At 43.7% G+C, this 17,112-nt stretch overlaps 2 protein-coding genes across 14 annotated transcripts in view; one reads left to right on the top strand and one right to left on the bottom strand.

The window, feature by feature from the left end:
• The window catches only part of Mok (MOK protein kinase), a 52,351-nt gene that overhangs the window by 5,296 nt on the left and 29,943 nt on the right, over positions 1-17,112 (top strand). For 10 of the 13 annotated variants that reach the window (XR_007106990.1, XR_007106989.1, XR_007106991.1 and 7 more), the window contains one exon: positions 6,840-6,954. Coding sequence is in view for 4 of the 13 variants with exons in the window: in XM_047538918.1 (XP_047394874.1) it covers positions 6,840-6,954 (115 nt within the window). In the remaining 9 variants the exon portion in view is untranslated. Of the gene's footprint in view, positions 1-6,839; positions 6,955-15,825; positions 15,890-16,208; positions 16,271-17,112 lie in introns of those variants that run through there. The other 3 variants (XR_007106996.1, XR_007106993.1, XR_007106994.1) reach the window with 3 other exon arrangements.
• On the bottom strand, positions 14,073-15,988 carry LOC124976135 (ORM1-like protein 1). The gene has a single exon (XM_047538920.1). It carries the CDS (start codon positions 15,726-15,728, stop codon positions 15,267-15,269), a length of 462 nt encoding a protein of 153 aa, XP_047394876.1. The 5' UTR covers positions 15,729-15,988; the 3' UTR covers positions 14,073-15,266.

The following is a 17,112-nucleotide window of genomic DNA, read 5'->3' as shown; positions in this document are numbered from 1 at the left end:
CCAAAGTTGTCACCCAGCACAGTTTCATCTAGGAGTGGAAAGGGACTGGTTGCTGACGGACTGACTATCTAGGAAGGTTTGAAGGTTACCAAGTAAGAAACCAAGATGGGTGTGCTGTTTACTTGTGAGGGTGGTGCAGTTGGCATCTGTGCTTTGCTGTTCTTTTTGCCACAAAATGTATCCCTCCTACCAGGGCGAAAGGTTCTTAGATTCTGCATTTCTCCTGGGCCTTGTCAGCTGAGCCAGTTGTTTTGGGAACAGTCCGTTACCTTGTTCTTGTTGGTGTTTTGTGTGATGTGATCCTGCATGCCATTGATGCTGTTGTGCTCCTGAGAGACAGTGTGGCCCTGTGGTGCGGAAACGGAAATGCATTCTGTATCATTTCATGGTTTCTAAGTAGCAAAAACATTTTCAAGGAGAATTGATTGGAGGCCTTTGAAGTTTTCAGAAGGTAATTTAGAGAGTATCCTTACAGTAACCGTATCCCCTTTGTCCTTTTAGTCTCGCTGTTAGATTTATGTAGATGGTCTGACCTGGGAAAAGGCGAAATGAAGGCAGAGATCACTCTGTGCAGTTGGATACACCCAACTTAAAAAAGAAGATGGTGATGACTAAAGAAAGGATGGCTGCTGAATTATCAGTAGTGGTGATTTTGTGATTCAGGTGTCAGCGTCGGGGAGTGGGAATAGTAGGTCTCATGGCATGTGCCCGGTCTCTGCTCCTTGGTTCCTTTGTTGAGTGTGTACGGGCAGAGAGAACAGGCGGAACACTTTGCCTTCAGGAGATTATGCCCTTAAGGGACAAGGTCTAAAGCTGACTGAGCGGTCATGCCACAGGAGGACAGGGTACCTGCTCAAGGGAAGACCTGCTCAAAGGTGTGCCCAGTCTGTCCTGGCATCAGAATCCTGAGCACCATGAGGTTTATATTGCATGCTTTGTTCTCAGTTGTTTGACCTTTAACATTAGGTGAGACCTGGTGTTCCTCTCTGCCTCCTCCTCTTTTATTAAAAAAAGGACCTGAAATTGGAAGTGTAGGGACATACTTCTAAGTCCTCAGGCCTGGGAACTGTGTCTCACTGATCCTTGTCTGTAGTACTGGGCACAATGCCTGTTGCATAGATGTTGCTAATATTCTCTCAGGTGGTTCTTGTCACTGTCAAGTCACCTTACTATGGATGTTTCATTCACTTAGGCTGAAGTACAGCATAATCACATTGGAGCTGGTGTGCCAGGACCACCCTGGATGCCTCGATTTGCTAGGGGGACTCGCAGCTGTGATTTACTATGATGAAAAGACTCTGGGGCCTCATCCAGAGAAAACGGAGTTCAGCCTGATGAAGCACAGGTGCCCTTTCAGGGAGGCACCCTGGATGCCCTGAATTTCCCTAGCAACAAATTGTGACAACACGGGTAGACTGGTCAACCAGGGAAGCACACTAGCAGTTGAGCGTCCAGGTTTTTGGTGTGACGGGAGCCACTCAGAACATTCCAGGGCATGGTAGATACTCCTGTAGTGTGTTTCTTGGACACCGGCCACAGACTGGCCTTTGACCTGCAGGCAGATGACTCTAAGCAGAGCAGCCTGGGCCTGCCTGGTGGGCGGATTCTCTTCTGCACATGGTAGACTGTGATCTTGTAGTGGGATTTCTGGCCTTTCCAGATCCATCCATCCGAGATAAGGGGAAATGGTGGTGGTGTTCCAGCGCAGCAGCTGTTCCTCAGCTAGTAGGAGGGGTTAGGCAAGTCACGCTCGGGTCTGCCTTGTAGTGGTTTTGTTTTGAAGAAACTTTTAGTGGTTACCTAGAGTCCTTCTTGCCTGATTTTAGGACTTAATGTGAAGTTCCCCGTTTTAGAGAGGCTCTGGGACTTAGTTAAAATGTAGGCAGCAAATTCTCTCTTCCATTTCTGTCAGGAGAGCTATGGTACCATTTGCTTTCTCACTTATTTTACTTTATTTTAAAGTTTTATTTTATTTTGATGGACTCAAGTCTTTTCTGGGGCTGGGGCTGTGGTTCAGTGGCAGAGCGCTTGCCTAGTGTGGGTGAGGCACTGGGTTCAATCCTTAGCACCACATAAAAATAATAGAGGTATCATGTCCATCTACAACAACAAAAAAAAATTTTAAAAAGTCTTTCTGAGTGACTTCTAAAATTGGGATGCTTAGAAAGTCCCTTTCCTTTAATGAAAAAAATTAATGTTTTTCTTAGATTAAAAAAAATGTCTGTGTGTTCTCTGTTAGTCTTCTGAGGCTGTCGCCATAGGCCATCACCAGTGGGGTGGTGTGAAGCAGCAGCAGTGTGCTCTCACTGCTGGGGGCTTGTGCCCACCGTCAAGGTGTCTGCAGGGGACAGCTCCCTCCCGCAGGAGGCTCCTGTGTTGGGTCTGCCTGGCGCCCAGCTTCCTGTGGCTCCTCCAGGCTCTGTCTCTGTTGCTGTAGGACCTGCTCCTGTGTCTCTCTTGTGCGTGTCTGTTTTTCAAATTATGAAAAGCATATAACCCAAGATCTGTTCTCTTAATGGATTTCAAGTCTATGGTATTGCTAACTGCATATGTGCGTGCGTGTTTTCTATATGTTTACAGCAGCTCTCCACAACCTTTTCATCTTGCATGACGGAAACTGCACCCATTGCCCCTCCCCCAGCTCCTGGCAACTGCTATTCTGCTTTCTCTGCGTCTTTTTTTTTTTTTTTTTTTTTTTTTGGTTCTGGGGATTGAACACAGGGCATTATGCATGCTAGATAGACAAGTGTTTCACCCCAGAGCTATACCAGCCCTTTAAATTCCCAGGCTGGCCTTGAAGTCACAATCCTCCTGCCTCAGCCTCCCAAATTGCTGGGATTATTGGCTTGCCTCACACTTCTGTGTGTCTCTTCCAAGGACACGTATCCTTGCATTTAGGTCCACATGGACTGTTTTCATCTCAAGGTCCTTCTGCAAGGACTCTTACTTGCATGTGGCCATAGTCACAGGTTCCAGGAGTTAGAACAGGGATGAAGCTTTTTGTCATTCAACCAGTACCCATTCTCCAGGCTTTTATGTCCTTCTCAGAACTCATGCTTGGAAAGTAGCTGTGTATGTGAAGTTCAGGTTTTGCTTCAGTCCCTTCTGTAGGAGTCACTGTGCAGCTGTTGTTCGCTGCAGTTCCAGACCCTGTCTTCCTCTACTGCAGTTACTTCAGTCTGGTACTGGCCTATAGGATTTTGAGCCACAATAGCACACTTAGATTCTGTTTTGGGGAAACAGTATTTTTCTACTTTCTACAAATATGTGTTTACAAATAGGATTTTCTTATCTTGTGTGGCCCAAAACTGTGACATAGGAATGTGTGCACTGAGAATTGTTATTTTGATAAGATTGGAAAGTGGTTTTAAAATCAATATGTGAACATTTTTGTTGTTTTTTTGTACTGGGGATTGAACCCAGGGGCATTTAACCACTGAGCCACATCCCTATCCCTTTTTATTTTTTATTTGGAGACAAGGTCTCACTAAATTGCTTGAGGCCTGGCTAAATTGCTGAGGCTGGCCGTGAACTTGAGATCTGCCTACCTCAGCCTCTGGGATTAGAGATGTACATCATGTGAACATTTGGAAGTAAGAATGATCTTACCAAGTTCCCTGCACTAGTTAAGTTGGTCAGCTAATGAACTTGGGGAGAAGCAGTTTGCTGTCAGGTCTGACTCCCAACTTTTCTTCACCAGTGCCAGGTCGCAAGGTTTGTACTCCAGTTGCTGCTTGCTACAGTGATTGACCCTTTTTCACAAAGTTCTGGATCTTTAGCCCTGGATTCCTCTCTTCTGAATCAATCCATTGCTTGTCCAGGTGTCATTCAGGCCCATCATGCATCTCCATGGGATTCTGGGGCAGAAGAAAGCAATGCATATATGCTGGTGCTCACACGTTGCTGTTGTGATATGGCCTGGAACTCTCCAAGGCTTCATGTGTTAGAAGTTAATCTGCATTGTGAGGTACTAAGAGGGTAGAGAACCGGGCATGGTGGTGCATGCCTGTAATCCCAGTGGCTCCAGACACTGAGGCAGGAGGATCTCGAGTTCAAAGCCAACCTTAGCAAAAGTGAGGCGCTAAGCAACTCAGTGAGACCTTGTCCCTAAATAAAATACAAAATAGGGCTGGGGATATGGCTCAGGGGTACAGTGCCCCTAAGTTCAATCCCTGGTAACCAACCCCCAAAAAAGAAGAGGGTAGATACTTTTTTTGTTTGTTTGTTTGTTTTTTGGGTGCTGGGGATCGAACTCAGGGCCTTGTGCTTGCAAGGCAAGCACTCTACCAACTGAGCTATCTCCCCAGCCCAAGGGTAGATACTTAATCAGATTATAGTGTTGGGAGGGAGCCTTTGGAAAGTGATTGAATATTGTTAGCTTTATAAGAACAGAGACCAGATTCACATGTGTGTGTTCACAGTCTCTCTCTCTCTCTCTCTCTCTCTCTCTCTCTCTCTCTCTCTCTCTCTGTCTCTCACCATGTGATTACCTGTGCTGCCTCAGGACTCTTCTAGCAAGAAGGCCATCACCAGATACAAATCCTTGACCTTCTAGGACCATAAGCCAAAATAAACCTCTTTTATTTATAAAGTTAACCTGCCTCAGGTATTTGGTTGTAGGCATGGAAAATGGATCAATACACACATGTTTCTGTACCATGAATAGTAAAGTCCTTTGTCTCCCATTCAAGAGGCTTGCATCTTTTACTAGCACCCATGAAATAACAGCATTTTAATTAGTAACTTGCAAGTAGGAAAAAATCTCAAATACTAACATGTTCAGAAAAACAAAAAAACCTAGGTAGATTGAATTCTCATAAAGTTACTTTTTTAAATAGCAAATCTTTTAATGTGAAATCTTGTAAATACTCTTCTCAAAAGTCTATCATTGATGGGTGAAGTGGTATATACCTGTACTCCCAAGTGACTTGGAATGCTGAGGTAAGAGAATCACAACTTTGAGACCATCCTTAGCAACTTGGTGAGGCTCTCCAAGCCACTTAGCAAGACCCTGTCTCAAAGTAACTGGGGATGTAGCTCAGAGGTAAAGCACCTCCAGTTTCAATCCCCAACACCTTTTTTTTTTTACTTATTTTATTTATATTTATGTGGTGCTGAGGATGGAATCCAGCACCTCACACTTGTTAGGCAAGGGCTCTGCCACTAAGCCCCAGCCCCAGCCCCAGGGTATGCACATCTTAAAAAGATTTATAGATAATGTCAAATTGTTCTCCTAAAAGACTATACTAGTTTATACTTTCCGCAGTGAAAGGGAGTTTACAGAATTTTTTTTTTTTTTAAGTAGTTCTGGGACTTGAACCCAGGGGTGCTCTACCCTTAAGCTACATCTTGAACCCTTAAAAAAAAATCCATCTATCTATCTGTATAAATATATAAATAAATTTCTGAGGCAGGGTCTCACAAAGTTGCTGAGCCTGGCCTGGAAATTAACAACCTCCCTGCTCCAGCCCCCTGAGTGGGAGAGGTTACAGGCATGCACCACTAAGCCCGCCTAGAGCTGCGTGGATTTATAGCCTACTTTGTCCTGGTGCAGACGGGGCCTGAAGGTCAAGGGCTTTCCTAGTCCAGGCTTGTCTTCTGCAGCAGTGCAGCTCAAGCCTCAGAGGCTCCTCCTCCAGGGTCTCTTTGAGACCTGGCTTTCTAGCCTGCCTGATGTCTTTGTGGCCTTGCTTTTGTGTTTCTGGGAGCTCTCTGAACCAGATGCCAGGACAGTGGAGTGGCGGGCAGTGACTGTATTCCTGACATCTTGCTCATGGCTAGCCTTTTCTTCCCTTGTGGTTCTGGGCATGGAAACCGGGGCCTCGTGCACATTGGCGAGCCTCTACTCCTGAGCCACAGCCCAGCCCTGAGGTTGGGCCATTTCTTCCACAGAGGTGCACAGACTGTCCTCTGCCAAGGTTTTTTGCAGACTTGTTCTCCTGTTATTTGGGATGAAGAGACATTTGCAACCTATTTGGGGCTTCTGCACTCGGGACCTGTCTCATTGCTTCCATCTCCTTGACAAGTTGCAGTTCTTACCTGTGCCGTATGTTCTTAGAATCCCTTGTGAAGGCAGTCGGTAGAATCCTCTGACTCTTCCCATCACCCCCTGGGCCAGCAGGCTGTGGCACTTGCTTGCTCCATGAAAGGCAGTGGCTGCTGCAGGCAGTCGATCATTGTGGGCATCTTGTCGTGGGCTCTCCAGCTCTCTGACCCTCCTGCCTGTGCTCTGCCTCCTGGCGGCCAAGCCAGGGCCACAGGAGCTGAGGTTTTGTTTACAGCAGCATCCCACGCTGTGCTCACTCATTTGATGTCAGGGTTTGGTAGGAAAACAAACTACTCTAGACATTTCAAGTAGGAAGGTATGTAGCTTAGTGAACCATTGTCAGGTGGCGGCAACAAAGCCAGAAGCAGTTGCTGGTAGCTTTCAGAAAATCAGAACTTGTGATTATTGCACAAAACTGCTGCAGATGAGCTGGGCCTCCCTAGGACCAGGGAGGGCGGAATTCAGAAGAATGCTCAGTGGTGCTGGTGGTGGCAGCGATGTGACACCTGTGCAGTGCCAAGTTCCATGTCCCTGCCCACTCTTGCCGAGCATCTCACTGCTTTCCAGATCCTGCAGGGTAGTGGTGCCTCTGTCCAGGAATCGGGGCTGTGGCTCCTGTCATTCAAGGGAGAGCAAGATGCGGGCTGCATGTCCTGGGAGCACGACCTTACTGGAAACGGAGCTGACCTCAGCCTGTGCTGTTAAATTACATGATGAAAGTGCTGCGTGGAATATAAAATGTATATAAAATCTGCATGTAAAATGTGATTTTTATAATTATTTTTACTTACAGACTATAAAGCAATTGGCAAAATAGGTGAGGGAACGTTTTCTGAAGTCTTGAAGATGCAGTGCCTGAGAGATGGAAACTACTACGCTTGTAAGCAAATGAAGCAGCACTTCGAAAGGTAGGCACCTGAGACCTGCCACCCAGTGCTGGCGCAGGCTTGCGTTTAGGGCAGTCTCGTGTCCTAGGAAAACTGTTCGTTTAGTAGTAAATAAGTCGTCAATTCCTTGGGCACTGAGGGTTCTGGGCCGATGTGCCGTTTATTATGCTGGTGTTTCCTCCTGTCCAGGTTTACAACAATATCAATGATGAATGGCTTCAAGATTTAAGTTGTAAGAGCAATGACTCACTTAAATGTTGTATGACCTTAGTCTAGAAGCTTTAGAGGTTACAGTTTAGTTACAAGTGCAATTTAGTTACTCGTGAATCATATGTACACAATGAGAAGTAATTTTCAGGTAAGGGTAGAGAAACTTCTTTCCTGGGAGAGGTGAGCTGCCGTTGGGGAGGGAACTAGTTTGAGACTGCTTCCATGGAGGACTGCCCTGGCCTTTTCTACCAGAGCAGCCTCCTATGGTCTCGGAGCTGGCCAGCTTCTCAACGTACACTATAATGAGTCAAAAACGGATGCCACCAGGAGACTGTCCAAGTGAGGAAGTATCAAAGTAATTTAAGTCTCTAAATAGCCAAAGGATTTTTAAAAGCATAATTATTTCCCCATATTGATGCAGAACCTTCTGAAGACCTTGATTTCAGACCCTAAGTATGAAAAGTTATTTCTCAGATCAGAAGAGGAGTGTTGCCAGCTACTCTCACTAGAGGGGGTTGAGAGTAGCAGTTCACCCTGGTGACCTCTGGCCCAGGTAGCTGTTATTCTTGCTTTGCACATCAGGGGAGGTGCTTAGATATGAGGTAACCTGATCTTGTCACTAGGTGTCCGCCTCTAGCCTTGAATCCGCATTTTACCAAAGCCAGATCCTGACTCTTCACTGCCCCCAGAGCACGTGGTGGTTCACCTACCACTCCCAAGACTGCCACTACCAAGGTCTTCTACTTGGCCTTTCCTGATACTTCTTCCTCTATATATTCCACAGTCTCTCTCCCCCTGGCCCCCATCCATCTTTACCTTCAAACTACCCAAGACAGAAGACAGAGAATTAGATGCATGGTGCACTGATGATCCTGCCTTGAGAGCAGAGAGCAGACTTCCTTCAGCAGACACCCTTGAGGACCTCACCCAGTGACCTGCACTGGGCCGGGCAGCAGGATGTGGCACCTTTGCTCCCTGGGGGAGGACTGGAATGCTTCAGGTTCTCACTGTTAGTTTCAGGGAGAGACGAACTTGTCGGCAACCCCAGGTGTTCTGCTGTTATTTTGGTGAGGAGGAAAATGTACAAAATGAATGAACACAGACCCCGAGGTCAGCATTCCCACAATTGCTTCGCAGAGAGGCCATACTTGGTCACACAGGTGCCCTTGGGAAGACAGACATGTGTAACACATTTTAGGAAGGTTTCGGTTGGAGAAGGTTGACAATTCTGAGGAGTAGGCCCTTGCTGATCTGACCACCTCCCGAAAGCCCCCCTCTAATCTCCATAGCCAGATTAAGTTTCTGCCCTCTCAGAGCCTCACAGTGGTGGTTAAATCCATTTCCGTGATATGGAGTGTGGATGTGACTGGTATTTTGTGTTGTGCAGCTGTAGAGACCCCATGTTGTGGCCTAGTGCTAAATTTTAGTTTTAGCAGGTATCCATTACGTGCCAAACCTGTATAGTCCAAACACAAGGAGAACTGGACTTTAAGTTTCATTTTGTGAGTTCTGATTTGCTCTTGATATATGTCTTTTTTTGGGGGTGGGGTGGAGGCAGGTACCAGGGATTGAATTCAGGGGCGCTGTACCACTGAGCCACATCCCCAGCCCTATTTTGTATTTTATTTAGAGACAGGGTCTCACTGAGTTGCTTAGTGCCTCACCATTGCTGAGACTGGCTTTGAACTTGAGATCCTCCTGTCTCAGCCTTCCGAGCTGCTGGGATTACAGGTGTGTGCCATTGTGCTTGGCTTGTTATATGTCTTAAAATCCTAGTATACTGGGATCCCCTTTCTCTCATTATTATTTGCTCAAATTGTTCTGCTCTGGCAACAGGGAGTGTTGTTTTGACATGACCTATCCTTTTATCTTTCTTTTAATATTTTTTGGCACTGCAAGGATTTGTGGTCTCCTTTTGTATTTTCCTTGCTCCAGCCCTAGAACCTGCCATTTCTCTAAGGAGCCCTGGTTCCGTTAACTGGAGGAAGGTATTTAGAAACTAAGATCTGGTGACTGGGTGTGCTCCTGGTATTGGGTACCGATGCTTCTAGGTAGTGCGTGTGCCAACCCATTTGTGTCTGGGCCTGGCCTCTCCTTCCTGCCCCTTCCTATCTCTGTTCAAGTAGCCATGAGTGCATGCTGATAAAATTAAATGAGGGGGTAAATAAATGGTGATGAAGAAATAATTCTTCCTCACAGAAGAATTCCAGTTAACACATGTAGGAGGAATGAGGGAAATAGAGAATCATCGTTAGAATGCACATGTAATGAGGTCTGGGGTTATGGTTCAGTGGTAGAGCGCTTGCCTAGCATGTGTGAGGCACTGGGTTTGATCCTCAGCACCACATAAAAGTAAATATTAAAAAAAAAAAGAATGTATATGTAATGACTTCTGCAGTCAGAAACCATTTCTGGGGAAAAGTTAAATTATTTCTGACTACAGAAATAATTATATGTTCATTATCACATGTTTATTACTATTATTATTATTTTTTATGTTTTTTAGTTGTAGGTGGACACAATACCTTTATTTTATTTTATTTTTATGTGGTGCTGAGAATGGAACCCAGGGCCTCACTTGTGCCAGGTGAGTGCTCTACCACTGAGTCACAACCCCAGTCCCTGTTACTATTATCATATGTTAAATTATTACAGTCTGATGTATGTCAAATTAGTGGGTGAAATTATGAAGAGAAATAGGATTTCTTTTTAATTTTTATTTTTTTTTTAGTTGTTGGTGGACTTTTCTTTTTATTTATTTATATGTGGTACTGAGAATCGAACCCAGTGCCTCACACGTGCTAGGCTAGTGCTCCAACACTGAGCTACAACCCCAGCCTGAGAAACAGGATTTCTGTATAGCCCTCAAATATTATTTGCCCCAGATACTTTGTTTTTAAAATTAAATTTATTTTTAAGCTCATATACAAAACATAAAAATTATAAATATTAATGGGGTGTAATTTTTTTTAAAGAAAAATTTAAAAAAAATTTTTTAGTTGTTGATAGACCTTTATTTTATTTGTTTATATATGTTGTTGAGAATTGAACCCAGTGCCTCACACATGCAAGGCGAGTGCTCTACCACTGAGCCATAACCCCAGTCCCCATGTATTTTTTTAAATTAATTAATTAATTTATATGCGGTGCAGAGAATAGAACCCAGTACCTCACACATGCCAGGCAAGAGCCCTACCATTGAGTCACAGCCCTAGCCCCCCATTTGTTTTGATACACATATACATTGTGTAATTAAAAAATTTTTTTTTGGTACCTGGGATTGAACCCAGGGCACTTAGCCACTGGCAACATCCCCAGACCATTTTTTATAGTTTATTTTGAGACAGGGTCTTGCTCAGTTGCTGAAGCTGGCCTTGAACTCACAGTCCTCGTGCTTCAGCCTCCCAACCTGCTGGGATTACAGGTGTGCACCTCCATGCCTGGCACATTGTGTAATGTTTAAATCAAGTCAGATATAACTGTTTCCTCAAACATTTGTCATTTCTTTATGGTAAAAACTTTGCAATTATTAATTTTACCTACTCTTTGTTGTTGTCAATAATATACACTAGCTAGTATTTGTTAATTACTGTGGAAGTTCTAACAGAGGTCCCTAAATTGTTTAATAATCCCTTCCTCCAGGAGGTAGGACTTCCTTCCTTCTCTTGAGTGTTTGTTGGACTTAGTGACTTGCTTCTAAAGAATAGAAGATAGAAAGGGACAAACAGGGACAAACAGTGGTGTCACAGTGAGAAACCTGGCAGGTTCCACTGTGACTGAATAGTCCAAGTCACATCAGTGTTAAGACAGCAACACGATGGACCAGGATGGAAAGGCTATGCCACCTTGGGGTGCTTGCTCCCCAAAGCCATAATTCCACTCCCAGTTTAACCATGAGAGCACAGCAGAGAAGCCCAGATTGAGGGACATTCCACACACCTTCCCCAGCACTCAGGACTGTCATGGCAATGAGCAAGACTGAGGAACTATTACAGATTGGAGTTGACTCAAGGGGACATGATAACTTAATTGCAGGGTGGCATCCTAGATCCTGGAAAAGAAAAGACATTGGTAGGAAAACGGGGGAGACCTTAAGTTGAAGCAATAATCTTGTACCAATGTCAGTTTTTCAGTCTGGATAAAAGTTACACAGATTGGGTAAAGTGACTCCATATTATCTTTGCACCACTTCTGAAAGTCAACATAAAAAGTAAAAAAATAAGTCAGAACAGGCAGACAAAAAAATACAGGAGCCAGGGACATTGGCGCACACCTGTAATCCCAGTTACTGGGGAGGCTGAGACAGGAGAACTGCATGTTTGAGACCAGCTTGGGCATTTAGCAAGACCCTGTCTCAAAATAAAAAAAGGACTGGGGATGCAGCTCAGTTCCCAGTACCACGAAATAGCAAGACAACAAAGGAGTCAACTGTAGAAAATCTGGGACTACTCACTGATCACAGCTTCTTTTCTCCAAAGTGTTTCTCATTTAGATGGGAAGAGGAATCGCTAGTTTCTTCTGCATTTGGTGTCATCTCTAAGGATGAGATTGCTAATAATTTGTGTTTGTTGAATGTTCCAGTGTGACGGATACTTAGTCTGAGTTCAGTGCTGTTTCTTTGTTTTTGTGGTGCTGGGGTTGGAACCCAGGGTTTCCCGAATGCTAGGCAAGTGCTCTACTGCTGAGCCCTAGCCCTAGCCCTGGTTTTTGTTTTCAACCATGAAAATAATACTTCTAGCTTTTACATGGGAGTATCTTTCTGGAGTATCTATCATCGTTATCAAAGAATTCAATCTTGCCTACTTGAAGAATGATTTCAAAGTTGTTTTAACCATTCATTTCTGTTCTACTTCTCATTGTCTAAATGAGTCTACAAAGTCACCTTGCAGTTGCGTGGGTGGTTTGGGAAAGTGAAGCTTGGCAGAGGAAGGTCACACGATGGCATCACTCAGGCAAAACGAGTTGCCATTCAGATCCTCTACTCCCGACCCCTCCAGCTTTCCTTCCACTCATTGCCTTCTGCTTGAATTGAAATAGAAATTAATGGCTTTTGCCAAAATCTTTGCTGACATGAAGTTCAGGTAAGATCAAACTGATGGAGGGCACCTTGGTCCCATCTGAGGCGGGGCCTGGCAGCTCTGGAGACAGGCTCTGTGTTCCGCAGAGGTGAGTTAGCCCCCGGCCTCTGCCTGCAGCAAGGCCAAGGCTTCCTCGTTTCCCTTTCTTGTTTTCACAATTTTCTCCCACCTGTACTCACCCAAAGTACACAGTTAAGGAGAGTCTGTCTTTGACAATGACTTTATTCTGCATTTTTCCTGTAGAAATACTTTCAAGACCCCTACTCAAGATCCTGGTGGGTCTCTGTGCCCTGAAGCAGGAGGCTCAGCAGCCTGCTAAGCTTGGCCAGCAGAGGGCTCCCACTTGAGAGCAGAGCCAGCAGCCCTGCTGCTCCTGGGCTTTAGTTTTGGGACCTTGCACAGTTCTTTTTTTTTTTTTTTGGGGGGGGGGGTGCTGGGGATCAAACCCAGGGCCTTGTGCTTACAAGGCAAGCACTCTACCGACTGAGCTATCTCCCCAGCCCCGCTTGCACAGTTCTTGATTTCTCTGTGCCCTGGTTTCCTTAATTATGCAAAAGAGGAACACAGCATCCACCTCGTAAGTTGGTTGTGGGGTCATATGAAATAATGCAGGAACGTGCCCGTGGCGCATGCAGCAGCAACGCAGCTTGTGATACAAACCAGCTCTTCCTTGGCAGGTAAGGCAGGGTCAGAGGGCTTGGAGACGATTTTGAACATTGAAGAGAAATGATACTAGCAGTAGCAGTGAAGATCATGGCAGTTGCTCACCGAGTCTGGTGCCACCAGCAGCACCAGGTGACTTGTCTATCAGTGGCATTTAATCCCTGTTGTAGTCCTTGAAGCAAGATGCTGTTGTCACCATCTTCTGGATTAGGGAACCAAGGTCTAGAGAGATTACGGTCCCCGGCCTTGCTGTGCAGCTGTCTCCCAGTGTTCTTCCGTGCCCCACCAGCTCGCTGCAGCCAGCAGGTCTAGACTTGGGGCATAATGTTTCCCAAGTCAAGTCACTAAATCGCCTCCACATTCCTTTAGGAACATAAAAAGCTACTTTGTAAGGAAAAAATAGAAACAAAGGCAAGAAATTAACAAGTTACTTTAAATAGATCTTCTGTTTACTTAAAAAGTGTGGAAAATTTCAAACAAATAAAGAGTGGTGAACCCTGTTACCTAGCAGCCAGAAGCTATTTTAATTTAGTCTGTGCCTCTGCACAGTCCCTTTCTCCTACTTGGTCAGTATGTATGCCTTAGTGTAGTTTGGGCTGCTGAAACAAAGGACTACAGACTGGGTAGATTTAACAACAGATGTTTGTTTCTCACCTTCCAGAGCCTGGAAGTCCCAGTTCAAGGTGCTGGCAGATCTGGGGTCTGGTGGGAGGGCCTGTTTATTGATTTGCATGTGGCCATCTTCCTGTGTCCGCAGAGAGGGAGCCATGTTCTAGTCTCTGGTCACAAGGGCTCCCTGCATAACCTAAGTCTCCCCTCCCAGGAATATCCCAGGGTTAGGGTTTCTACATATGAATTTGGGGGGATACAAACATGCAATTGATAACATTATACAGTTTTGGTTTGTTTTATTTTGTTTTACCAAGGAAAAATTTTTTATTAAAGTATAGATTACCAGTTACTTAAAAATACATGGGAAAGACAAATATACAAAGGCAGTATCATACAACTGATTTCTAAACTCAATACTTTTGAAATACAAAACAATGATCACTACCCCAGAAAGTCAGTTCGTTGACAGAAATTGATTTTTAACTTGGTCTACAACTCCTTTTACTCAATTTTGTTTAAATATGTTACTCAGTTTTTCAGTTTCATCCTATATCAGAACTTTGGTTTTTTTTTTTGTTTTTTTTTTTTTAATGTGATTACTTCTGAAGTAGTATATAGTTTTTTTCTTGCAATTAATATTAACAACTATAGGTAGCTTCCCTAGGTCACAAGAATTCAATATAATCACTACTCTAAATAGTTACCTTTTGGGGTTCCCTACACTAAGGCTCACAAGTTTAAAGGCAAAATATTAACAAGCAAACTATGAGGGTTGAGAGCAGGACTAAGGAAAGACAATCTTATCTTTTACTATAGACCTGCTAAAACAAAATATCCATTACTTGCTTTGATACTATGGCTAGAGAAGTAGTTACTGCTACCCCACAGGTAGCTATGTAGCTGTCCACTTTATATTTCTTTTCTAAGGAATGACAGACTTTACCAATTAAGTTGCTTAACCAAAACAGCAGACACCTATAAACTCCCCTGTACTTTAACTGCTTGAAATAAATTATTTTCCTGATTGGTTTATTAATAGCCTTGTGTCTAGAAAACCATGTAAAATCTATTTTGTTCCAAACTTGGAATGCTCACTCAGAAGCTATCTGTTAGATACCTGGCTCTCTTCCATCATCACTCATAAAAGTGGACCTTCATGAACTAGGTAATGTAATAAATGCAAAAATAATTTCATCTATCAACACATAATACTGAGCCAGCAAAAAAAACCCAAAAAACAAAAACAAAACACCATATACTCATGAGATAGAAAGTGGTTTGTATGAATCAAGAAGGTATATATCCTCTTATATATAAGAGAAATATATATGGTAATAAAAAGAATCTATAATAAACTTATAGAGATGATTCTGGTTTATGTTAAGTCTGCCTACACTGTCACTGAATGACTGGAAATTTTCTTTTCCTCATGTCATGCCCATCATTATATTTAAGCTGGTCCTAGTTTCTTACAAATATCTTACTCCCTTGGATTTATATACTACATCCTCACTGTACTACCATTAACTTATAAGCTGGACCTGCCCAGCCTACCTAAAAAGCCTTTCTTCAAAAATATACCAGATGTATTAAACAGGTATCGTTTAGTAGAATTCTGCACTTCAAGACAGCATATGAAGAACCAGCAGTTGGTCCTCTGATGTAGATACCTCTCATTTCACATTATCACAGAAGCAGTGCAGTTTACTAACTACTCCTTCCTTACAGGAAACTCAGTAGCTGTAAAATTTTGTTCAGTTTTAAAACATTTCAATACTTATTAATTCCAAAGATCCGAACACCGTGTAGTTGTGGCATTTTGGGAATAAGCACACTCAGAAGAGAAGCTGTATTTAGGATGAAGAGAGTTGGATCATACTTTGCATAGAAACTTTCCAGAAAATATAGAATTATTGGAGAAATTGTGAAAAACTTCTGTGAAGATGTAAACTGTACTCCATAGTCCAGTTGTTCCCAATGAGTTAGGAGCCTTGCTTTACCTTGGCCAGGAGTTTCAAAAGGTGTTCCTTTCACTGCATGCAAAAATACATACATCCCCAGATTATGTATAATATTTGTTAAGGTCCAAGCAACTGGAACACTAAAGAAGGGAATGCTGAGTAAGACAATGTGAAGCAAGCCAACTCCCAACGCATGTGTCAGCCACACACCCCGGCTGTTCATTACACGGGTATTTGGATTCACTTCTCTGTGGGCAACTCCAACATTCATGTTTGCTGCTCAGAAAGCCAGTGATCTACCCTAGTGCATTGCCGCGTGCTGATGCCGTCCAAGTGCCTACAGGTTTGGTTTTTGTTTTTTTTTGCAGTGTCTGGTACATGCTAAGCAAGCACTCTACCACTGAGCCCCAACCGTTCTTTTTCCTTTTTAAGGTAAAATTTGCATACATAAGGTGTATGTAACTCACCTGTTACAGTCTTGGCCAACAGACACCCTACGTGGTCAGTGTCATCCTAGAAAGTCTCCTCATGTCCCTTTTCAGTCCCCCACTCCCATCCCAGACAGCTGTGGCTGTTTATTCCCTCCAAGAAACTCAGACTACCTGACCTCTCGCAGTGTGTGCTCTCACGCCCAGTTCCGTTAGCTCAGCAGAAAGTCGGCATTGCTGTTTTAACAGTAGTTGATCCTTTTTAGTTGAGTAGGATTTGTCCCAGTCTGTGACTGCATACAGTTTGTCTGTTCTCCTGTCAGCAGGCGTTTGGATTGTTTCCTGTCCTGGCTGCCGTTGAATAAAGCTGCTGTGAAATTCTTATGTAAGACTTCTGGATATATATTTTCTTTTTTCATATGTAATTATTTACAAGTACAATCACTGGATCTAAAGTGGGCGAACATTTAACTTTATAAGAAACTGTGCCTAGGCTTTTCCCATAGTAATTGTAGCTTTGTATCCTCACCAACAAAGAATGAAAGTTTTAAATGCTTCATAGCCTCAGCTGGCATTTGGTGTTGGTAGCCTTTTTTAAAAATTATTATTTAAAGACAAATTTTTTTTGTAGTTGTAGGTAGACAGCGTGCCTTTATTTTATTTATTCATTTTTACATGGTGCTGAGGATTGAACCCAGTGCCTCACACGTGCAAAGCAAGTGCTCTGCCACCGAGCCCCAGCCCAGCCTCGGGTTGGTAACCTTTTAAATTAGCCATTCTGGCCTGTGTGCCATGTTATCCTGTGATTTTAGCCTCCACCTCCTGATGGCTAAGGATGATGATCACTGATTCATATGCCTACTGGCTGTTCATGTGTCTTCCTTTTTGAAGTGTCTGTTCAGGTTTTTTTGCTTGTTTTAAAAATGGGCTGTTTGTCTTTTTATTGTGTTGTTTGTAGGAAGTCCTTTTATGTTCTGTGTATAAATCCATCCATAGGTATGTTTTGGGGTTTGTTTCTACATGTCTGTGGTTTGCTGGTCTGTTTTCTCTGATTTCTCTTCTTCTAAGGGAGAGGGCCAGGAAGGAGGAGGAAGGCTGTGGGGAAGGCCAGGAGGGTAGGAGGAAAGTAGAGGAGAAGAGGATGGGATGTCTGCAGTATCTTTTTTTTTTTTTTTTTTTCTCAGTGCTGGGGATTGAACCCAGGGCCTTGTACTTGCGAGGCAGGCA

This window comes from Sciurus carolinensis, chromosome 2, assembly GCF_902686445.1.
Source record: "Sciurus carolinensis chromosome 2, mSciCar1.2, whole genome shotgun sequence".
Taxonomy (NCBI): domain Eukaryota; kingdom Metazoa; phylum Chordata; class Mammalia; order Rodentia; family Sciuridae; genus Sciurus; species Sciurus carolinensis.
The sequence above is the reverse complement of the archived record's forward strand: the minus strand, read 5'-3'. Positions and strand labels throughout refer to the sequence as shown.

Coding starts and splice junctions, on each gene's coding strand:
- LOC124976135 (XM_047538920.1), bottom strand. CDS start 15,728: ATGAATGTTGGAGTTGCCCACAGAGAAGTGAATCCAAATACCCGTGTA.